Source organism: Betta splendens, chromosome 16, assembly GCF_900634795.4.
Source record: "Betta splendens chromosome 16, fBetSpl5.4, whole genome shotgun sequence".
NCBI classification, from domain to species: domain Eukaryota; kingdom Metazoa; phylum Chordata; class Actinopteri; order Anabantiformes; family Osphronemidae; genus Betta; species Betta splendens.
The window spans coordinates 10966738-10990527 of NC_040896.2; the positions used below are offsets into that span (position 1 = coordinate 10966738).

Genomic DNA, 23790 nt, shown 5'->3' on the forward strand with positions numbered 1-23790 from the left:
ACTTCACCAGCTGTGACATGTTTATCTATGTCGCCAGGTTCCTTTGAATTTTATTACATTACTCTTCCGTCACAGTAATAAAGTCATTTTTTACCAGGCATGGGAACAATCACCTGACAAGCTACATGTGTAATGTGTTTAAAATGAAAGAACTTGAGACTTAGTATTCTTATTTATAAAAAAAATTAACAAATCATGACACAATAATATAACACAGACATTAAAGCAGATATTTTAGATCCCCACAGCCCGATTCCCTATTTACTACCATTTCGACCTACAAATAAGTAATTACAAACATATAACCCCCTGAAGAGAACACAAACACATAAACACAACATATTTCTTTTCCACTCAGCTTTTTTTGACCTCCAGGTACTAAAACAAAATACCACAGATGTTGTTCCATCACCTTGATATTGGCATCACTATCTTTTTATCTTTTCTGTAATTGAATTTTTGGAATAACATACTTTAGTAGATATTTTTTTATGTATATAGAAACCTCTATATTTAAAACAAATAATCCTCTTCTACATCTCTACATCAATAACCAACTCATCACTATGTGTGCACAGCTATTTTTCCAGGAACCAAAACCACAGGTGTGCTGTGGAGACCAGGCCCAAAAATAGGAAACATTTTTTCATCAAATGTATGTGTGAGTGTGACGAGGTGCTTTGAACTTCCCTTATTCCAAAAAGACACCTCTCCCTTGTCAAAATTTAGCTTAATCTGGATTATTTCCGGTCGCTCCTGCACCTGCAGCTGTTTGCGCTCAGACGTTAGTGCAGTGTAGACCCCTTCACTGAGCCCTATTGCCCACACTCCTCGAGCTGAAGACACCGTAAACTTCTTCTTACGAGCCACTGACTCTTTGCACACACCCACAACCCACTTTGGGTTGTCACCAACATTGATGTCCCATTTGTGTTTCCCAGAGGTGTAACCTTCAGCACCCAGGACAAAGACGCAGGGATCAAAGCGCTCGGGGTTGTTTGGAGCAGTCAGTCGCTCGGGGCTTTCCTTTACTTCAGACAGGTCAGGACTCAAGCTCAGCCATGGAGATGCTGTGTTTGGGTTCAGCACCACTGGATCTGGACACAGACACAAACATTATAATGCCTGATGTCTAAAAGGATTTGCTGAATACGCTAGAAAGTCTATAAATAAATATGTCCAATAAATATTTACCATAAACACAGCATGTACTCACAATATTTCACATGTGTCTGCATGTTCTTCCAGATCTTGAAGCCTAAAGAACCAACATGCTTGCCCATGTCCAAAAGAGAGTCATTGGAGAGACAAGGTTCTTTAGTTTTCCACCAGGCTCTAGGGCAAAAAGTTTAGATATATGTAAATCAACTAATTACAAACACAAACAGTTACTAAAATGCACTAAAATGCAACTATGCTAAAATGCACCAGACCAGTTATGCAACAGACTGTCCTCCTCAATGAAATTTGGGAGATTATATTACTGTAAATTGATTACAGAAAAGAATATGCTACAGTTTCTAGCTACTTACTTCCTCTTCAAAGTCTGGAAATTCTAAAACAAAAAGAGGGAAACTTTAGTTTGACGATTTTTAATGAGGCTAAACAACCAGTGGTCTTGTGTTTGTGGGCATAGTATCTTACCTGCAGGAAAGCTAGGTCCTCATTGTCCATCTCTTTCTTCAGTGAGTCTATGAGCTCTTTCAAATCAACAATGCCCTTGTTCGTCCTCTCCACCAGCTCATTCATGGCTGCAATCTTCTGGTCCTCCTCAGTAGACAGGGCTTTGAGGCGCAGAGCTTCTTCTGCCACAAGTATTTCGTGGAGTCTCACAAACTCTGCCTTGATCTGTTTCTCCGCCTGACTGGCTTGATACTGCATTATTACACAGAGGAAAGTACTGTAAGTAGGATTCATGTTTCCTGTCTCACACATTGACAGTGTGAATCTGGAACAATAACTGTAAATGTGTTAATACAGTCACAGGACATGTGAATAACTTTACCTTGATGTGATCCACTGCATTCTTTAGCATCTGTGTGGTTTGCGTGTATGATTCCACTTTCTTTTCTAAGACTTGAACTCTGTGACCAAGCTCTCGCTGCAGGGTCAAAGAACAGCACATTAGATAAACGAAAAGAAAGACATGCTTTCACCAGATTCTAGTGTTAAAATGAGTAATCCGCAAAACAAACAATGCGTAGCAACATGAATTCTAGTTTAATGGTTGCAAACTGTGTTGAGGAAAAAAATATCTTTAGAATAGATTAAGAAACCAGACTGTGTTTCTGCAACAAGCCCTGAAATCCTCGTCTGAAGATGAGAGTTAACATGGAAACGAATAATTAGTAGCCTGAATTCCTGGGGTGTTTAAGTTTTGGAATGAAGACTATGACCTCAATGTCTCATTGTGGTTTGGAATGTACACGTTGCAATAATTTCCAAGAATACCTGATAAATTCTCTGATGGAGACTTTTGGGAGGACATTCGCACCTCACCTTACAGATGGGGGCCCCCTCCTTCAGGGGCCACAGCCTGTGCATGTTGTGGTGCGTGACGCAGTCCACGCACACGGGCTCCTCGTCCCTCTCGCAGTACAGCTCCAGCGGCTTCAGGTGCAGGTTGCACGTGCCCTCGACGGGTTGTTGCTGCTTCGGCTGCCGGCTGCTCACCTGTTGCCGGAAGGTGTCGCACGCGCTGCTGAGCGCGCGGTTGGCGACGGCCCGGCCCTCCTCGAACACGTCCCTGCACAGCGGACACTTGTGGTGGAACTCGGAGCTCCTCTGCAGACACACCCGGCAGATGCTGTGGCTGCACTGGAGCAGCACCGGGTCCGTGAAGATGAGGCGACACACGGGGCAGGTGAGGTCCTGCTGCAGCGGTAGAGGCTCATCCATGTCCTCGTCCATGCTTTCAGCCGTGGCCGCTCGACTCCTCTACGCTTTACTTTCGTTTTGCGACAAAGGCCCAAGCAGTGAATGCGCAGTCACCCGTGTGTGTTACGTCACGGCCTAATTACGCTCACAAACACGTTTAAAAAAGTTAAATCAGAAAACACACAACGAGCTCCACTACGCTACAACACCTCGACAACTTTACTCATGTGATTTCGTTTCCGTGTTTGTCACGTTCATCCACTCCAACACACACCGCCCCCTAGTGGACGAGGAGAATGGATGACGAGTCACGTTCATCTTATTCACACACATTAATTCCACTTGGACGAGGTTATAATGACTCACTTTTCAAACCAAAGCTGCCAGAGACGTGATAATTGTGCGTTTTAGGAATGAATGTGGTATCTGTAAATATGTGCACATCTGGACCTGGCTGCACAGCTGGCACAGAGCGAACAGTCACTGGTTATATATTATTATTATATATTATTATATGTTTCTTTTGCACCTGAAAAAAGCCAGAGTTTGCCAGCATAGAAATAAACACAAGCCTGAACATGATTGTCTGTCACTCCAACATGTGTTCTGCCTGAGCGCTGATGACACTTTCATCTTTCCCTGGACCTCATGTCTTGATTCAAAACATCTTTCTGGGTTTTCACAATGGAAGTACATACAGAAGTGGCCACAGTTGCAGTACGTGCCACTGCATTGGACCTGGTGTTAGGAGATGATGCCACTGTGAAGCCCACTGCAATGGCTAGTGTGCCTTGTTTTTATGTCCTTAAAAGCAACAGCTTCAAAAATAAAAATAAAACACGGCAGGAGGAGTTTGTTTCCTACAGTCATGTTTGTTATGGCTACACAAGTTATAATGGAGGAGCATGATGGAGTGTGCACTCAGCATGTTGGTCAAAATTGCTTAATCTCACATATTGAAATAAAACAAGCAAAACACAGTTTTGTTTTCAACCCCTTCTTATTTTGAAAAAGCAAATTAGCAGCAGTTAGTGTTGAAGGATTTTCTACACTTTTTGCTTCTACGGGTGCATTTCATGTAACGATACCATGACATGTACCGTGCATTATTAAATTCATTGTAACACACACTGTAACACTTGAAATCAGTTGATAATACACTTTTTCCTTTAAAGTGGTGAACTGTTACACAACATGACAGGAGCTACTATCAGGTATTTACATGAATGTTTCTCTTTTGCACATAGTTCACATTTTAAACTTCATCAATGTTTATGACCAGCATCAGCCAAACTGCCGTTGCTTTGGCATCATTTATATTTTGGTCAGTGTCTATAATAAAAAAGCTGGTCAATCCAGTTTCCTGTAGCTACGGCACATCTAAAATATTCAGTATCCTATGGTCTATGATGACCAGTTTTGCTTAGGCTCATTTCACTTTTTTGTTTCCTGTGCCGCATCAGTAGCCACACAGTGAGCCTTTCTTCCACTAACCTCAGGACATTTAATTAACACTTATCTATGCCTTACACATAAGTGAATCAGTTTAATTTTAGGAAGTATTTGTGAAGCTTTCCTAAAAGTCTTTTCGATAATGTGAGATTACTTTGTCATTTTTCAAAATCTTTTCTGTAATATAATCTTTGGGTTAACTCATACTTGTGTTGTTATAATGGTTATAAAAAACACTAGAGTTTGGAAAACAGTAATTCCTCAAGTTTACTTCTACATCTCTAAAGTAAAGAACCAGCGTTCTACCATGTACCGACCCCTCACTATGTGTGCACAGCTACTTTTCCAGGAACCAGAACCACAGGTGTGCTGTGGAGGCCAGGCCCAAACATAGGAAACACCTTCTCATCGAATTCATGTGAGAGTGTGACCAGGTGCTTTGCTGTTCCCGCATCCCAAAATGACACCTCTCCTTTTTCATAATTGAGCTTAATTCGGATTTTCTCCGGACGCTCCTGCACCTGCAGCTGCTCACGCTGAGCCGTTAGGGCAGTGTAGACCCCTTTACTGAGTTGTATGGCCCACACACCTCGATCTGAAGACACCGTAAACTTCTTCTTACGAGCCACTGACTCTTTGCACACACCCACAACCCACTTTGGGTTGTCACCAACATGGATGTCCCATTTGTGTTTCCCAGAGGTGTAACCTTCAGCACCCAGGACAAAGACGCAGGGATCAAAGCGCTCGGGGTTGTTTGGAGCAGTCAGTCGCTCGGGGCTTTCCTTTACTTCAGACAGGTCAGGACTCAAGCTCAGCCATGGAGATGCTGTGTTTGGGTTCAGCACCACTGGATCTGGACACAGACACAAATATTATAATGCCTCGTGTCTAAATGGATTTGCTTGCTTGCTGAATACACCAGAAAATCTATAAATAAATATATCAAATAAATATTTACCATAAACTCAACAGCATGTACTCACAATATTTCACATGTGTCTGCATGTTCTTCCAGATCTTGAAGCCTAAAGAACCAACATGCTTGCCCATGTCCAAAAGAGAGTCATTGGAGAGACAAGGGTCTTCAGTTGTCCACTCGGCTCTAGAGGAAAAGTGATAGTTAATAAACTAAGAATAGAAGTGAATAATCACCCAATGCACTTTGGGTAAATTATTATTATAATTAATTTCGCGCAAATAATACTATTACAGCTTCCAGCTACATACTTTCTCTTCAAAACTTGGAATTTCTGAAACAAAAAGAGAGAAACTTTAGTGTGACGATTTTTAATAAGGCTAAACAACCAGTAATTTTGTGTTTGTGGGCATAGTATCTTACCTGCAGGAAAGCTAGGTCCTCGTTGCCCATCTCTTTCTTCAGTGAGTCTATGAGCGCTTTCAAATCAACAATGCCCTTGTTCGTCAACGCCAGCAGCTCATTCATGGCTGCAATCTTCTGGTCCTCCTCAGTAGACAGGGCTTTGAGACGCAGAGCTTCTTCTGCCACAAGTATTTCATGGAGTCTCACAAACTCTGCCTTGATCTGTTTCTCCGCCTGACTGGCTTGATACTGCATTATTACACAGAGGAAAGTACTATAAACATACACAGGGTAGGATTTATTTATGTTTCCTGTCTCACACGTTGACGGTGTGAATCTGGGACAATAACTGTAAATTAAATAACTGTGGACATGTGAGTAACTTTACCTTGATGTATTCCATTGCATTCTTCAGCCTGTGTGCTGTTTTCTTGTACAAATCTACTTTCTTTTCAAAGATTTCGACTTTAAAGCCCAGCTCTCTCTGAGGGTCAAAGAACAGAACATTAGACAGACCAAAGGGAAACCACATCCTTTAGACATGTCTTGACTAATCACTCGTGTTAAAATCAGGCATGCACAATTCTCCAGGATTTTAAAGTCAGCTGTGGAAAATGCAGCTCTTGACTTAGAATGGAGGGAATGGGCACAGATGTGGATCACTTCCACTTTGACACTGGTCACGTTTGACACAGCTAAACGATATTAAGTAGAAATTGTGCAGTAATTCTTAGTTTCAGCAAAAACTGTGACGTGTAGGAAATAGGAAGCACGTCTAGAGTGAAGCATCACACGCTGCAGCACATGCTGAACCCTGCTCCAGTTCTACCTGACGAACTGGTCCCGGGGGTCCGTCCACTTCCTGGTGTAACGACATTAATGACATCCGACTCCATCAGCAGCAGCAGCGTGGGCGCACTCACACCTCACCTTACAGATGGGGGCCCCCTCCTTCAGGGACCACAGCCTGTGCGTGTTGTGGAGGGTCACGCAGTCCACGCACACGGGCTCCTCGTCCTTCTCGCAGTACAGCTCCAGCGGCTTCAGGTGCAGGTTGCAGGTGTCCTCTCCCGGGAATCTCTGCTTCGACTGCCGGCTGCTCACCTGCCGCTGGAAGGTCTCGCACGCGCTGCTGAGCGCGCGGTTGGAGACGGCGTGGCCCTCCTCGAACTCCTCCCTGCACAGCGGACACTTCTTGTTGACCTGGGAGCTCTTCTGCAGACAGTCCCGGCAGAAGCTGTGGCTGCAGTGGAGCAGCACCGGGTCGGTGAAGATGAGCTGACACACGGGGCAGGTGAGGTCCTGCTGCAGCGGTAAAGGGTCCTCCATGTCCTCGTCCATGGCCGCTCGACTCCGCTTCAGTTTACTTTCGTTTCGCGAAATCTTGTCTTTTCTCGCAAAATGTGTCCGCGGTGAATACACACAAACACACGCGCACTCGCTTGTGTGTTACGCCACGAAACGTTTAAACAGGCTGAGAAATAAGAGAAGACACAAAGAGCTCAACTTGTCAACACCACCTCACCAACTTCCTTAATTTCCGTGTCACATTCGGCGATCCTGCCCCTCCACGCGCACACACCGCCCCCTAGTGGACTTCGACTTCTTCTTCTTCTTCTTCTTTTGAGTTTACCGGCGGCTCGCGTCCTAATTGTCGCATTACCGCCACCTATCGATATCTCTGCCCCTCATATTCTTTTCCCCAACTCAGTAACATTTAAAAATTTACTATGAATACTATGATTCCACTTCCTGCTCCTCCACATTCCAGCAGCTTTCTCAAACATACATCTTTGACTCCTGTTTCCCTCATACTCCTCACCATTCCCTCCCTTTCCCTTCTATACTTGTCACACTCCATTATAACATGTTCCACTCCCTCCACCTCCCCACAAAACTCACACCTTCCATCCACGTGTCTCCCATCAGCCGTGAAGTGCTGTTCAGATACATGTGCCCTATTGTTAATCTACTTAAAAAGACCTGTTCTCCTGTTCCCGCCCACCTAGTCCTCAAACTGTCCCCACTTTCTTTTTTATTCTATACAATATTCGTCCTTTATGCCAACTATCCCGCCACTCCTTCATAATATTCACCCACACTCTGCTTTTCGCTTCACCTTTTGACAATTTAACATGTTCCACAACCTCCTCCTGCTCTGTTGCCCTTTACACCACTCTGTCCATCCACTCATTCCCCCTGCAGCGACTGCAATACTGACAGAGTCACTGTAGATTGACACCCTATTCAGCCCTCTAAATTCCACCCACCTCAGTGCCACCCTTATTGGAACTAATTCCACTGCAAACACACTCATGTGATCAGATGTTCTGACTCTGATTTCTTCTCCTAATGTCTCCACTACCATTCCAGCCCCCGTTTTGCTTGAATTTTGATCTTTTGACCCGAACAAACAACTTATACTTCATATTTCCCATATTATTGAACTCTCTAACCGCATTAAACCCCTCTGCTTGCCTTTTCCCCTCCTCCAACCCCAGCTCCACCCTCACCTCTTTCTAACTTCATATGGGACTTTTAGGAATGTAATTCTCCATTTCCAACTCTATCTCGCCTACCCCATCTCTCTTGCCCACACTTTACCCTTCCACCCAGCCTCCTAGTGGACGTGGAAAGTGGATGACGTCATGTTCAGCATATTCACACACCTGCCATTAATTAATTTTTTTACGAGAATATATTGTCTCCGTCTTAAACTTAAAGCTGTCAGTATAATAATTTGATTTTGTTATAAGTGTGTGTGGTATAAATATGGACCTGGCTGCACAGCTGGCACAGACTGAGTAGGCTTGCAATGAGCAATAATGACTTTATAATTTGTAAAAATATAATGACTGTACAATTTGACCCTTTTTTGCACCTGAAAAAAGTCACAATTTACCTTTAGTGGGAACAGAAACAAAAGCAAGCCTGAACATGATGATGTACCTGTTCCACCTGAGCTCTGTTGGTCATGATGCAAGTACCTCCAACAGGTGGAGCTACAGATCCTTGACATTGTTTAGTGTTGTTTAATGAATTTCTGCACCGTTTGCTGCAGACACTTTTCAGGATACACATACTATACTATGACATGAACAGTGTATTTTTTATTTTTATTTTGCTTCGATACCCTGTGATTTGTCTCAACACAAATTCATTATCTGAAATCAGCTGATATGCGGTTTCCGTTTTTGTGGAGCACTGTTACACAAAATGAAAGAAGCTACGGTCATCTCAGATATTGAGATGAATGTTTCCCTCTATTAATATCTGTTAATTAATTACATTTATGAAAACGTGCTTTATGACAGACTGAAGCAAAATGTCTCACAGGAAATCCACAAAGGTACTGTGGGTACCTTTCCTTTTAAAGGAAATCACGACTTTTCATGTAAGACAGTTTTGCCCTCTTTCAGGGGTTTTCTGCCCAACGAGGCGTACGGTGAAGCCTCGAGGCAGGCCTCAAAGACAAACCAGACTGAAACTGCATTCAGTGTGGAACTTTTTGCTCAAACAACAGGGTGGATTTCTGATGATAGAAACTCAAACATGCTGACAGTGTCTACTGTCAAACGAAAAGCCTTGTATGAATATGTGCTGTTACACAAACCTAAGGAAAAAAAAGGTTGATTTAACAAAATACTTTGTTTCATGAATTTCTTTTGTACATGTTTTGAGAAGGTTAATTTTCGACCAAGAAGAAACATTTGAAACTGTGTTTATTTATATTGTGCCAAACTTCAACTCAAGTCTCTTTACATGAGACAACACAGGCAGGGCCTGGTTCAATTATATTGAAACACTGACAAATAAAAGCACGTGTTCAAGCCAACGTTAAACTCAAAAGTCTGTTTCTAATCCCAGCATCACATAGAATCTACGATTTAACACCAAGGACCATTAAAAGGCCTTTTCTTTTCCGTCAAAGCAAAATTGGTTGCACATTGCTCTGACAGATCAACGCAAACAGTGAGAGCCTGTGGTTGACACTGATTTGGTGAACGCTTTGAAACATTTTGTCCAGGAACTTTTAACGTCCCTAAAGATGTTCTCTGTTTGCTTTGAGGCGGTGTCCTTCATCTTCATGCTTCATGTTTGTCCTATATGAAAAAACATAAACACCGTGTGTGTGGGTGAACGTCTGTGTCTGTGTCTGTGTCTGTGTGAGTGTGTATGCGTGTGGTGCGATTGGAGTCAATGGGGGCCCGTTTTTCGTGGATCCGCTGCCTGGGTGGTCTGTTTTCTGCTGACCCCCACCAATTGCCAGCCTTGTGCTGCGGGTCCAATGTGGTGCCAGGGGATATGGTCGGGCCAATGAGGCGGGCCCCGCTCCGCTCATGGGGGGGCTCCCTGTCTGCTAGGATTCTCTCCTCCGCTCGTTGGATGGGCGTAGTGGCCGAGCTCCTCACATCACCCTGGCTTTCACAAGTGCCATTATGTATAATAATGCATATGTGTATGTATATGAGATTTGTATAAGTTTGTATGAGTGTGTGCACATACCTTAACACTATTATTAGTATTAATATAATAATTTCACAGATAAACCACAGTACAGCAGTTATTTAGTTCTATTGGACAAAACAAAATTAAGAAAAAGAACAAACACACAGTTATTGAGCACGTGATGATGCTACTGTACTTCTCTCTAGGGAGAGGGAACTAAACTGTGATTACTAAAGTGATTACATCACTCAAGGCGGTGAGGCCTCAATCAAAAGCTACTGTATGCTGAGGCTCAAAACAAAGTGATGACAGTCACTATGCGCGGATGCTAATTCATTGTCACAACAGCTGCTGACAGTGGAAAACCTGAACAACCGAGCATTTTTGACAGAAATCTATGTTTTCATTTGCTGAGATGATGTAACCATCAGTGTAGTCATCTGTGGAGAGCCAGAGTGTCTTCAGAGGCTGATACCATTAGCTCACTAACCTACATTGTGGTAATCAGTCACTTTCAGTCAAAACCAGATGCAGCAAAAGAAGAGAAGGGCCAAACAAACAAGCATGCAAACCAAGTCTGCAGGTGCTTAAACAGAAGTGAAAGAATACTATGCCTGTGTTTATAGAAGTAAAGGCAGACGGACATAGATTTTCATTCTTATATGAGTATGAATTGTAAAATGTTCAGTTGAGGGTAACTGGGCATGACAGACCTGCAATTACAGTTGGTGAGTTAATATAGTAATACTATGGACCAGTATAATAACATATGACTGTGGCCGGTTGCTAATGACCAACTAATGACTTTAAATATAACACTTAAAACTAGCACCAGAGTGTGATGAGACTACATTTTTGTTCTTTCAGTTCCCCAAAGAGCGTTTCCCTGGTTGCAGTTGCAGCGGTTACAAGAAACAAACATATAAATAGCGATTGGAGCGTTGGAGCGTTTGGAGTCCAACTCACTGCACAGTGAAAAGGAAGACATGACGTTAATGTGGAAAAGCTTTGAAAACCACTATTTGGTTTTTTTTTTTTTCGATTGCGGGCTGAAAATGGTTTCACGGCACGATGCGTTGCACTTCCATCAGCCCTTCTCACCGCAGTTATTGCATGAGCCGTGCAAAACCAAAGACTAAAGCAAAGGTGTGAAAAAAACAGGAACACAATCTGAACCTTTCTCAGTGGAGCTGGGCGAGTACGAGCACAGAGGCCTCAAACAGGTGCTTGGTTTGCATGTCGACTGTGCACAAATGAGTCATTCTGAGAATCTGAAAAAAAAGGTGTGATGACAGACTCGAGGTTATCGAGCATCTTTATGAGATAAGTCTGTGGTGTTTAGTGATTGTACACTGATAAAGTCTGACAAAAAGGGGAAGAATGGTTTTGATGAAGCTGATAAGGATATTAATACCAAACGGAAGAGCTGTGTATGACCTGTATTCACGACTTTCATTCACGTTTTTTTTGCTGTGATAAACAGAACAACAGTGTTGACGTTGATACAGGATGTTCTGACATATTCGTGTTTACTGTCTGGCAGGTTATTGACTCACTTTATTCGTTTAGAGAAAAAACTTTCGCTGTCAGTATTTGCAGCATTCTATTATTATTATTAATATTATTCAGATTATTATTATTATTACGGTGGTTTTCTGCCCCCCCTTCCTTTGTTGACTTTATATTTATTTAACACGCGATCACACATCTTTTAATCTCATTACGTTCGCGTGTCAGCGTTACTACTGCAGCTACAGTTTCATTTAATGTCTGAGGTGTTTTGATGTGTGTAATTTTCTCTCACGGCGCTTTCAGAGCCATGAATGAGCAACTTGCATCAGAATGTCTTGAGAAACTGAAACTAAAACGAGCTTCGTTCAGGTAGTGGCCACTGTCAGATTACGGTAATTTGTATCCACTGTGGCTCGTGCAGGAAGGTGAGAACCGTTTATTTAAAGCAAAGCTGGAAAGGATGCATTATTGTGGGTGAAACTGAAGCCTGTGACCGACGTCGGCCAACGCGCCAGATCACTTCGTTGGGTGTGACATCTCACGCTCCTCGTGCCATTCAATTAGACCTCATCCACTCAGCTGCCTTCCCATTAGCGGTTTACCCTTTAATGCACGCGTCAACCATTGTCCTTCCGGTGGGCTGATGTCAGATCAGTGAATATGCTGAGTCTTATGAATCTCATGCTCAGCGCTGATGCATCTGTACATTCATGTTGATGTTTAGGACCTTCCCTCGTCTTTGACTCCTCTGTCCCCCCTAATATACCGTGTCCCCATTGGATGCTTGACTTTCGCCTCAGTCTGTCCTCTCCTCTCCTCGGTCTGAGGCAGGGAGGTGGCACCGGGGTCCCGGGCTCACGTTCTTCATAGATTTTTATAATCCATACTTTTACCATGCTCATTTTTCTCACTTTGAATCTGTCTTTGCCGTGCACTCAGCTTGCCCTTCCTGGAAGAGGGGTTCGTCCTGCGTTGGTGGTGACACGCAGTCATAGATGTGATCACACGAGCAATTTCTGGCGTCAGCACTGACCTTGCGTATTTAACAAAAAAACAAAAAAAAAAAAAAAACGAAACAGACTGACTGCGTCCGTGTCCAGAATTATGTGTCAATTCAAAGAAGCGTCCTCATCAGTTTCGTAAAACGTGGCAGCCGACACGCAGGCTCTGTCTTCAGCTGGTGCGGAGTTCCATCAGTAATTAAGGTTTGAACAACCTTTGAAAACATACAATAAAACGTATAATACATTCAGCTCGCCAGACGTTTCTTTTCTGTCTGTTCGGTTTTAGACCCGAATCTCTGACTCAGAATTTGAATCAAAAACACAAAAAACGTGTCAATGTTTTGTAAAGTGAACAGCGGTGGACTTGACGTCATAAACGTGTTTCTTTTATTCTCCCCCTGAAACATTAACCTCCTGCACGAATTCACTGCAAAATAGCAATGTGACGTTTTGCCACGTCGGTACGAAGAAGTTTTTTTCTACTTGGCCCCGTCTGTGCTTCCTCTATGGTGTGTGTCTATAGCTACTGGTATTAGCAACCACGATCACTAGAACGAAGAGCCTGCTGCTGTGTGGTTTGTACTCACTGAGGTAAAAACCATGTCGTACACATCATTGAACGCGGTAAGTTGCATTTCTTGGTTCTTAGTAGCTTTTACTCTCTAGCATGTTCCCTTTTTTAAGTTTACAGAAATTCAGCTTGCAGTCTGGTCTCCACACATCTGTGTATATTCAACCTTTAATTATTGATTAGTGCTGATCAACAAAAGCCCAATTATTGAAATGTCCTTGAAATTCACAGCTTGGTTTCACACAATTAAACACGTGAAGGCATCACAGCCAGGCTTGATGTGGTTTGTATGTTGTGTCATCGCATTATTTTGCCATTCAGTAAATAAGTTGCAGTTCTTTAACGTAAGTAAAAGTTTGCTACATGGTACATAGTAGCTTAAATTCTTGGTACAGTTGGTGTAAAACAAAACATTTGCACATGCTTCAGCTGTGCGTCAATTTCTCTTCCCCATTAAGGTGAATGCGTGAGTGGCCGTTTTATGGCTCACTTTGTTCACTTTGGGAACTGAGCTCACGCTGACTGGCACGAAGCCATGAAGGTCTTCAGACACTGAAACTGTCAAACTGTCTTCTTTCCCCTTCAGAATAGGTTTCAGTGGCACTTCCCTGTCCACAAGGACACGAATGCCTTTTATTTTAAATTAATTTTTATTCTGAAGACTTGTTTTGGTTCTCTACGGAGCTGTTTGTCACCGCGTCTTCACTTTCTCCTGGTCACTTTTGGCACCTGAGGCCTATATTTATTAATTCCTTGTTATTCACAGTATAAAATTACACTGTTTAGGTAAATTAGTTTCATTGTAAACTCAACACTTGAAAATTGTAGCTTTTATTTTTTTACAAGATTATATAAATTGCCCAATTGTGACAAAGGGAGAATGGTACTTTTTAAATGAAAACAGGTATATAAGTCAGTGATAATAATCATAATCCCTGATAAAAGTGGAAAGTGTAGATGTTATACTTATGACAACAACTAATGTAAGTTAAAAGTGTAACAAAAAGACTTTAAGTTGTTTCTCAATGACAAAATGTGTCCAAAATCCCCATGATTTCATTCCAGATGAAGCGTTGTAGAGGTGCACAGTGCCACCGTGTGGCCAAAACACTAATGGAAACATTTCATCTTGACGTTTTGTTGCAGAGTTGGCTTGACGGTTTCGATTATTTATACAACGTCTCCTATGAGGGCAACTGTTGCGAGGGGGGGGACGTGTGCGACCTGGACGAGGGCACGGCCTTCGAGTCGGTCTTCATCCCGGTTCTGTACTCGGTGGCGTTCGTCGTGGGGGTCCTGGGGAACGCGGTGCTGCTGGGAGTTCTGGCCCGGACCAGGAGCACGTGGAGCGTCACGGACACCTTCATCCTCCACCTGGGCGTGGCGGACGTCCTGCTGCTGGTGACGCTGCCCCTCTGGGCGGCGCAGTCCGCTCAGGAGAAGGGCTGGACATTCGGCCTTCGCCTCTGCCAGATCACTGGGACTATTTACACGGTGAGGGCGCGCGCCGCCACAGCCGGGTGCCTTCACGCGTGGGCTGCTCTCTCACACCTGTCGTGTCTCTGCGCCCTCAGGTCAACTTCTACTGCGGCATCTTCCTGCTGGCCTGCATCAGCATAGACCGGTACCTGTCCATCGTTCATGCCACCCAGATGTACTCCCGCAAGAAGTCTTGGGTCGTCCATGCCAGCTGTTTTGTGGTGTGGTTCGTGTCCGTGCTCCTCTCCATCCCTGACTGGATATTTTTAGAAGACGTGGAGGACAAAGCGCGCGGCATAAAGATAATGTGCATTCGCAATTACTCCAAAATTGGGGCCGATGCGGTGTATCAGTGGCGACTGGCCTCGCGCCAGCTCTACCACGTGGTGGGCTTCCTGCTTCCGTCGGCCATCCTGGTCTTCTGCTACTCCTGCATCCTGTGGCAGCTGCGCTGCGGCACCCAGGGCCTGCAGAAGCAGAAGGCCTTCCGGGTCATCATGGCCGTGGTGGTGGTCTTCTTCCTCTGCTGGACGCCGTACAACATCACACTTATGGTGGACACGCTTCACTGGAACAGCAGCAACGAGACCTGCGGCGTCAGAACGTCTCTGCAGGTGGCCCTAACCGTCACCTCGTCGCTGGGCTACCTGCACTGCAGCCTCAACCCCATCCTGTACGCATTCGTGGGTGTGAAGTTCCGGCGCCAGCTCCTGCACATCTTGAGCTCTCTGGGCTGCAAACTGAAGACGAGTGCTACCTTCCAGTCGGCCGTGAGCACCAGGAGAAGCTCCCTGTGGTCCGAGTCTGAAAACTCCTCCAGGTCCATTGCTATCTGAGACGCGTGCGATAACCTGCAGACTGATGTGGAAAACACACACACTGGACACACTGACTTTGACATGTGACGGATCCTAAACATCTGGAATGTGACATCTTCTGTATATTTTCTGTGCTGTACAAATAGCAACAGGCTTTGCTTACTTTTCATTTTTCCGTTATAGTATGATATAAATATGACTCCGGCCAACACAGCTGACCTGAACACATCTTGTGACGTTTTGTAACAAAGTTTTATATCACAATTCTCTTTCACAGTATATATTTTGTATATTAAATACAATAAATGTCATTTTTATTAATCAGTGTGGTTCCAACATTACAGTACATAAACAGCTGCTTAGAGACGATTGTGTTGATGAAATGAACTCATGACTGTGGGCGGCAGCTGGTTAGTTGCTCTAAGCTGTTGAACAAAGCTGCTGAGTTCAACCTGTCTTTAGACTTGATGATACAGCTGTAGCAGTTACAGAGTAGAGTTTTAAGTGATGCTCATCTGACACCTTTATTGGATGCTTCAGCTCTAAACACATTTTGAAAGAGAGGAGAAAAAGGGGAACGATTTAAGAGAACAGAAACTGTTTCACACTGGAAATGACTGCACTTAGTCTAAAAAAGGGATTTTTCCGAAAAACTTTTTATTTCAGCTCACATGTAAATGTCAACAATATGACTTGACCTAAAAAGTAGGTTGAGATTAGTGCTCAACACACAGTGCTGTGATCCTCATCTTCCTTTTCATCCATGTGTTCACCTCCTACTGTATAGTCCAAACAAAGCAGGCCTGTGTCTGTCAAACAGTCCCTTGTTTCGACGCTTACTCTCCCGTCACCTGACTCATGACACCATTGCCTGTTTGCATCATACAGTGTCAAACAGTTCAAACACAGAAACACTGAGGGCTGAGCAGAAGGACTGGGACTTATGAAGGGGGATTTCCACAGCTTTGCTGCAACCTCGGACTTTACAGTTCTTAAGATAAACACTATAAAACAATAAAAGGTGAAACGGCTTCTTATACTGTACGTTAACAGGACAGTTCATTTTGCTACAAATACAATAATACTCCCAAAGCTTTAATTCCCCACAGCTTAAAAGAGCTTTACCACGACTGTGTAACGGTTAAAAAATATACCGTATAAATGATTATAAAAACATTCTGGATCCTAATAGCAACATTAACACGCAACAAATATTAAATATATTATTCAATAATAATTTCACATGAGAAACTAAAATTGTGCAACGGGGTAATTACAAAAATAAACTAGTGACTAAAACCTTCCTTTGAAATTCCCGGGAATCTTTTTAATATAAAAATGACTTGTTCCGGCTCCCATGATCCCATCACAAGGCTTCAGGTTCAATTCCACTGTGATGTAAGCCTTTACTCAGGTGTCTTGTGAGTCACAGTGGGGTATTCTTGTCCAGTCATCACTGGATGATTGCACTACGCCGACTGCACTGGCTGCTCCGCTCCAGTCGTTTGCTTCAGATTTTCTAACTCGTGGTTCTGAGCAGGCAGGGCCTTCTCTCTCACACCCAACTCCCACAAGGAACTTCTAACTTCACCCTTCGATTCGTCAGCGGCTTCGCACCTCAGTACCGCCAGCGTCCACTTCCTGAAGTTTCCACTAAGGAACACGTAGATCACAGGCCTGAGACAGGCATGAACGCAGGCCAGAGCAAACGTGGCCGGCAGAGCTTTAAATGAACTGCGCTGAGAGTCCTTGGAGCTGCTCCTGTAGGTGTCCACCATCAGCGTGACGTTGTATGGTAGCCAAAACACAAAGAAGACCCCGGCCAGGAGCAGGAGGGTCACCGCTCTCTGCTGCTTGAGGTTTTTAAAGTGCAGCCGTAGAAGGATGCCGGAACAGCAGACGACCAGTGTGGCCGTGGGCACCAGTAAACCCAGTACGTGGTGGAGCAGGCGTGGCCCCAGCTGCCAGTTAGCAGATGATGTAGTGTATGTGTGAACACACAGTGGTTTGGTTTGCGTCGTAGGTTCCGTAGGCTCTAAGAAAATCCAGTCAGGGATTGTGAGGAGCAGGGAGACGAGCCAGACCGCCAGGCAGCTGGCATGCACCAACATGGGTTCCCTGTGCGAGTGATGTACTGGGAGCTGCACAGAGTGGATGATGGACAGATAGTGATACAGACTGATGCAACACAGCAGCAAGATCCCACAGTAGAAGTTCATCTGGCAAGAAAAAAAAAGAAAATTCAAACCATGTGTGGCCCAATGTTTCACCACTTTCACTTCTTTCCTGTGCCCCCAACCACACCCCCCGACCCCCCTTATGCCTCTTCTCTGAAATTCTGCAACAAATTCCTGAAAGCTTGTGAACCTCACTAGGGGATTACACTTGTTCAGTAACAGCAACAGATACAAGGAGCCTGGGGTTGGCTGAAGGTCCTAAATAAACCACAATCCATTCAAAAACAGCATTCACATGGTTTTACTGGACAGGCCTTTCTTTCAATTGCAGTCCCTGCGTGTTTTACACCCACTTTGTACTTACATTGAAAATAGCTCCACAGATCTTGCAGAGAGCGGCCCCAAAGCACCATCCAGACTGTTGAGCTGCCTGTGCGGCCCAAAAAGGCAGCGTCCCAAGCAGCAGGGCGTCGGAAATGGCCAAATTGAGAACAAAGATGTCCGATATCCTCCAGTGTTTCCTTCTGAGACCCAGAGCAAACAGGAGCAAGGCATTCCCCAGAAGGCCGACCAGCAGCACCACGGAGTAGAGAACCGGTATCAACACGGACATAATGCGGAGTCCTTTCGGATTAAGATCATCTTTATACTCATACTCATAGTCAGAGTAGTCATAGGTGGTGTTCTGTGTGAGAAATCCTCCAACATCCACATCCATGGTCTTCTACTGTGATGTACAAAAATGCAACAGGGTCTCAGATGTTAAGAACACCAGCATTTACACAACCTCTGTATTTCCTCTCATCCGATCTCAGCTAAGGTGATTTCCTTATTAAAAAAAAGGCCAGCTGAGAACTAAAATGCCTGTTCATGCTGACACATTGATCACATGAGGCTGTATCACTGATGTGGTAACTTAAAAGGATCTAAATGGAAAGTACGGGTTGCGCAAACACACACGGTAAAGCTACATATTTATTTCTGAAGTGGTCACATAAGTGTGAAGCTGAGGCACGTGTGATAACAACTGAAAGCACATGAATATTCATCTCATAGCACAGAGCAGCCTCGAAACAGGTACTGTGGTAATGGAAACAAAATATGCAGTTAAAATAGATCTAGTATTTGATGAGTCGCATACGTATGTAGAGGCCGTCTACAAAGTGCAATGCTGCTAAACTAATCAATTGATTTGATAGTTTCAGTAAAATCCCTTTAGACATCAGTTGATGATTTTATATACAGTAAAACCAACAGGTGATTACCCAACAGATGTTGGGTAACAACCGTGTCACCTGCTTCTGAAGACAATGCGTGAAGTCATGTGATATTTTTCAGGGTTGCACTTTGTAGACGGTCTCTAAACTCTGACAGTTGGTCGCAGGTAGAGACCAAAGTTATTAACGCAACGAACGACGCTAGTTTCACTGTGATACTCAACACGCGTCATATTATTGTTTCTTTTTATAGCTATCGTTATCTTTAGGAAACCCAAACTCTGATAACGCGCTCACCGTCATTTTTACACCGGTGTCACAGAGAGCATTTGACTACATACCGCGCGAGCACTGGCCCTTCTTTCTAGAGTTCAAGACTTGAGCGAAAACGCAACGCGCAACGCTTCCTGCACGTCTGTGCGCAAACTTAAGAAAAGACCAGAATTGATCTCATTGTTGAATTACTTGATAGAATAAAGTGATTGATCATACCTTTAAAACGAAACCGCGGCTGTGACGGGGAAAGGCGGACGAGCAAAACCACGGCTCGCTACTCGGGACCGGAAAACGCTGAGTATCTGCTAATGGCTGAAATGCACATGCTGCGTTACAGTGTGACTTACATGCGCTCTGTTTATCTTCCCTCCTGGTTGTTTTCGGTCATTAGATGTCACTCTCTTCAGCCCTGTTCCTCCTCTGCTGCCTGCGCGCGGCCAATAAACAAGACGCCAAGTTGGCGAATGGATTTCAAAGTAAAACCATGAAAAATTACCCACGCTTTAAACAGATACGAATCTAAACGTCAATAGTAAATCTACAAAGATATTACTTTCTTAAAGAAAACTACATATTATTGTAACATAGATGCACAGTCCTCAAGGCCTAGACGATTATCGCGTGGAAAAATATTTTATTTTGGAGGATTACCCGACACGACTTCCATGTTTCTGGTGAATTTGACGCTATAATGCTGGGGACAAAGAAGACTCAAACAATGTGCTGCACTGACGCACACTTGCTACTAGATGGGAGCATTGGGCTCGTGTTATCACAATAAAAACTCTTACTACGAGGACTGTTCCAACCTGCTGCATTACCCAGGTATTATAGAAAAATAAAATGGTGAAGGATCCTTCAGAGGTGTGTGTGGGTTTATAGCCAGATCATCATTTAAAATAAATTAATAAAATACAGTGTCAGGATGTTTAAATGTGATTTGAAAGAATAAAAGTAAAAAGGTCAACAGACCAAAAACCACAAAGACTTTTGTTGTAATGGGACTGAAATAATCTCTGGCCACAGCTTTGCATATCCTTGATTCAGGGGCAGATTGATGTAAACGGTAACAGCAAAACAGTGGGAACAAAGGGACCCTAAAGATTTAAACCTGCTTACAATAGAGTTTTGGAAGATGCAAGGTTTAGAGTTTTAGCAAAGTCACCTGAAACCTTTCACAGTGTGGAGTCTGTGCTGATGCCGTAGCTTAGCAGCTCTTTTAGACCTGCATCTGGCTTTAGACAACATAAAATAACACTTTTTTGATTCAAAAATATTTATTATAAAAATCTTAACACATTACAAAAAATGCTTGTGTTTTAAAGATACAAGTACATCATTTTCATTTCACTCTACTATATAGAGAAATATAGTGACTCACTGCAAAAATAAGGAAAAAAGATATAATACAACACAAAATGAATAACATGTATAACAATTTCAAGATGTACAATGTTTTTAATCCATACAACAAATCTTTACTCTTTTATGAATGAAACACAAGAATTAGAAGCTATATAAAAATTGACCCCAACTAAACAAACCGTGAGAACGTGACATTCTCCACAGCCTACACTTTAACTGCTTACCAAGTGTTTCTACAAGTATGAAGAAATCTAAATATTTCACAACATTTAACAAACTCACTCACACACAAATCAACATCCTCTTATCGAGGAGTTACATCAGCACTTTCAGTGTGGGTACGTAAGAACTTTACTCCAGTATCTTTTAAAAACAAGACATAAGATATAATTATAAGCTGCATGACTCCTACAACCTGACAGCAAAGCACCGGGGGTAAAAGGACATCAATGAACGTTTCCTGCTGAAAACTGAAAAGAACTGAGTAAATCTAAATCTTCACACTTTTCTTCTCTGTCCCCCCCTGCCCATGGACACTTCCCTAAAATCTGTTTCACACCATGACAGAATAGGTGGTATTTTCACTTTCTGTAGAAATGAACGATCCTCCACTTCTCTTACGGCCACGGCCCTTCCATGACTCCATCCCCATCCAGCCGCTCTGTCCCACCAGCCCCTTGCACATTTTGACCAGCTCCCTCCTGAATTTCACTCCCACAAAGCCGTACAGCAGAGGGTTCAGGGCACAGTGCAACAGTCCCACACTGTCAGTAATCAGAGTCCCAATGTCCAGGACCTGATTGAGCTGGCAGCTTCCCATCACCAGGCCCAGCCGATGCAGACAGTCCGTCAGCTGGAAGCCATTGTACGGGGCCCAGCAGATGACAAACACTGACACCAGTGAGATGATAAGTCGAAGAGACTTGCGTTTTTGGCGTCGAGAGGCATTGCACAATGACCGGAAGATGCGGATGTAGCAGTAAAGCATGATGAGCAGGGGGAGACCAAAACCTAGGATTATGCTGAGCAGGTGAAGCCCCACCTGCCACTGTGTGGTGTTCTCAGTGTACCAGACCTCACACCGATCCACCGTCAGGCCGGCCAAAGTGTCTGTTTTTACTACCTGCCTGAAGGCAATCTCCACTACACTGAGGCCCAAACAGATAATCCAGATGAAGCTACATGCAATCTGAGCATGGTAGGTGTTGCGTTTCCAGGTAGAGCTGACAGCATGAACAATGGCTAGGTATCTGTCAAAGCTGATGCAGGCCAGGAACAGGATGCCGCTGTAGCGGTTCAGGGAGAACAGGGCGCCAGAGATCTTGCAAACGACCAAGCCGAACACCCACTGGTTCGCCAACTGCACTGCAAACAGGGGCAGGGTGAAGGCCAGCAGCAGGTCAGAAATGGCCAGGTGAAGCAGAAAGGTGTCAGTCAGCGAGAAGGCACAGGCCCCGCCTCTCTGAGTCTTTCGGTAGCGCCTGATGACACACAGCACCAGGCTGTTGCCCACGACAGCCAAGAGGAACACCAGGCTGTAGACCACAGGACAGTAATTCTGAGCAAACACATAGGCGTAAGCGGCCTCCTTCAAGCACGGAACTGCACGCGTCCTGCTTACATCAAAGGTTGTGTTCTCAGTCTCATTATAATCATAATCCTGTCAAGAAATACAAGAAAGAGCTCGGTCAAAAACTGTTAGAAAAACTCACTGACTGCTTCCAGGCATTGACTAAGTTCATCATTAACATCTTCAGTCTTAGAAATCACACTTAAGTTTTCAAATAAATCAAAAACCCAATAATAACAATCGTATTATTAATCTGCAAAACTCACATCATAAAAAGATTCACTCACATAGTAATCTTCTGTTGTAGTAATCAAAGGCATTTGATCCATATTTGCAGCAAATGAAAGGAGGCAGCACAACTCCTGCAACCAAGAGAGAGAACCTTCTGCTGAACAGTCCTCCTCAGTCTCGTTTTGCTACGTTCATCCAGATGATGAGGATCAGAAAGAAGAAGTTATTATTTCAGGAACTGAGGCCTTGGAGACTTCAGACAAATGCAAACAGAGCCGTAGTGGGAATCGATGACTGTCTCAAGGAAATTGTGACATATTGTTTAAAACATGGCTGCAGCCAGTTACAGTACAAACCTTTGTCAGACAGCACATGACTGGTGCATTTTATATATAGAAATGTTTCTTTTGATTATTTTTGCACCAATAAAAGATTTTAATGTGTAAGATGCTTGTGCATCACTGACCGACCTGGTGGTAATTTAACCTCAAGGAACACATATATATATATATATATATATATCCAGCACATATGAAGAAGAAGTGAAAATGCTTGATTGGCAGGAATTTCACGTCTTGTTTTTTGTGTTTGCTCAGTTAGTACAACCAGACACGACTGTAGTAGTAATCTAGTGATTAACTGGCTATTATACTTTTGGCTTCACCTTGTTAAACAAAGCAGATGCTGTAGAGGCCCAGGAAATAAAGTCATTTATTTTTAAGATATGTGGTTAAATTTCACATCCTCCACAGTAGTGTTCACAAAACACGTTACTCTTTTAAGAATGCAGGTGCTGAATTTGCTTAAAACATTTTTACCTATCTACAATCACTTTTTTCATACTTAATTAAGCGTATTAAGTACAGATTCTAAAGTTTATTCAGCCCTAAAATATATTTGATAGTATAACTTGAACAATGCTAGTTTTGAGAAAAAGTTTTTGTAGTCTTTGTCCTCAGCTGTGAAATTATGAGCAAAATAAGCAAACGTGCTGTTACTTTCCGGCAAAGACATCAGTGTCTAACTGGCACACAGGTAGAACTGATTATAAGCACTTTTTTACTTCAAAATGAAATTAGGTAGAGTGTTTGAGTCAACATGTTTTGTTACTTATTAGCTTTCCTATGAGCAAATAAATGATCAGAGTGTAAGGACACACTGGGAATATATAAAAAAACAAACAAATAGACAATGAAGAGACATTAGATCTGAGCAATGTGAGGGACAACATGTATGAGACCTACAGTTCTTTTTTGTAAACAACGAATGTGTTAAACGTGTGAGGAACTGGACACTGCTGCGGTTACTTTTGTCTCGACTAAGGGTCTTCTGGTAAATTATATTATTGTGTAACATCGAGCATGTTTTGCTTCTGTTCTGCCACAGTCAACAATTTTCAAGATTCAGTTTGACCATTTGCCAAAGTGTGGCGTGTGAGGAGCAGAGTAACCGGCAGCAGCTCTGGGAA

General features: G+C 43.4%; 5 protein-coding genes across 13 annotated transcripts; 1 reads left to right on the forward strand and 4 right to left on the reverse strand.

Moving 5' to 3' along the window:
* Nucleotides 1–159: 159 nt before the first annotated feature.
* Nucleotides 160–3138, reverse strand: LOC114842708 (zinc-binding protein A33-like). Its single transcript, XM_029128505.2, has 6 exons — nt 2500–3138; nt 2006–2101; nt 1645–1875; nt 1533–1555; nt 1217–1335; nt 160–1097 (listed from the first exon to the last, which is right to left on the reverse strand). Exons 1-6 carry the CDS (start codon nt 2908–2910, stop codon nt 565–567), a joined length of 1413 nt encoding a protein of 470 aa, XP_028984338.1. The 5' UTR covers nt 2911–3138; the 3' UTR covers nt 160–564.
* A 720-nt stretch (nt 3139–3858) lies between these two features.
* LOC114842707 (nuclear factor 7, brain-like) lies at nt 3859–7240 on the reverse strand. The gene is made up of 6 exons (XM_029128504.3): nt 6584–7240; nt 6042–6137; nt 5672–5902; nt 5560–5582; nt 5316–5434; nt 3859–5185 (listed from the first exon to the last, which is right to left on the reverse strand). Exons 1-6 carry the CDS (start codon nt 6992–6994, stop codon nt 4653–4655), a joined length of 1413 nt encoding a protein of 470 aa, XP_028984337.1. The 5' UTR covers nt 6995–7240; the 3' UTR covers nt 3859–4652.
* A 5846-nt stretch (nt 7241–13086) lies between these two features.
* cxcr3.1 (chemokine (C-X-C motif) receptor 3, tandem duplicate 1) lies at nt 13087–16723 on the forward strand. Of its 2 annotated transcripts, XM_029130086.3 has the most exons (3): nt 13087–13242; nt 14336–14683; nt 14764–16723. In XM_029130086.3, the coding sequence occupies exons 1-3, from the start codon at nt 13219–13221 to the stop codon at nt 15502–15504; spliced, it is 1113 nt and encodes a 370-aa protein (XP_028985919.1). In that variant the 5' UTR covers nt 13087–13218; the 3' UTR covers nt 15505–16723. The 2 variants fall into 2 exon arrangements, with proteins under 2 accessions (XP_028985919.1, XP_028985918.1); XM_029130085.3 differs by lacking the exon at nt 13087–13242 and having other exon boundaries at nt 13273–14683.
* Nucleotides 16125–19631, reverse strand: LOC114843493 (C-X-C chemokine receptor type 1-like). 7 transcript variants are annotated; one of them, XM_029130089.3, is made up of 4 exons: nt 19504–19631; nt 18320–18390; nt 18028–18187; nt 16125–17705 (listed from the first exon to the last, which is right to left on the reverse strand). In XM_029130089.3, exons 2-4 carry the CDS (start codon nt 18379–18381, stop codon nt 16956–16958), a joined length of 972 nt encoding a protein of 323 aa, XP_028985922.1. In that variant the 5' UTR covers nt 18382–18390; nt 19504–19631; the 3' UTR covers nt 16125–16955. The 7 variants fall into 7 exon arrangements, with proteins under 7 accessions (XP_028985922.1, XP_055359106.1, XP_028985924.1 ...); XM_055503131.1 differs by having other exon boundaries at nt 18320–18387; nt 19504–19584; XM_029130091.3 differs by having other exon boundaries at nt 19373–19515.
* Nucleotides 19632–20412: 781 nt separating this feature from the next.
* On the reverse strand, nt 20413–22733 carry cxcr3.2 (chemokine (C-X-C motif) receptor 3, tandem duplicate 2). Of its 2 annotated transcripts, none has more exons than XM_029130473.3 (2): nt 22358–22733; nt 20413–22181 (listed from the first exon to the last, which is right to left on the reverse strand). In XM_029130473.3, exons 1-2 carry the CDS (start codon nt 22418–22420, stop codon nt 21075–21077), a joined length of 1170 nt encoding a protein of 389 aa, XP_028986306.1. In that variant the 5' UTR covers nt 22421–22733; the 3' UTR covers nt 20413–21074. The 2 variants fall into 2 exon arrangements, with proteins under 2 accessions (XP_028986306.1, XP_028986307.1); XM_029130474.3 differs by having other exon boundaries at nt 20414–22181; nt 22379–22726.
* Nucleotides 22734–23790: the final 1057 nt, after the last annotated feature.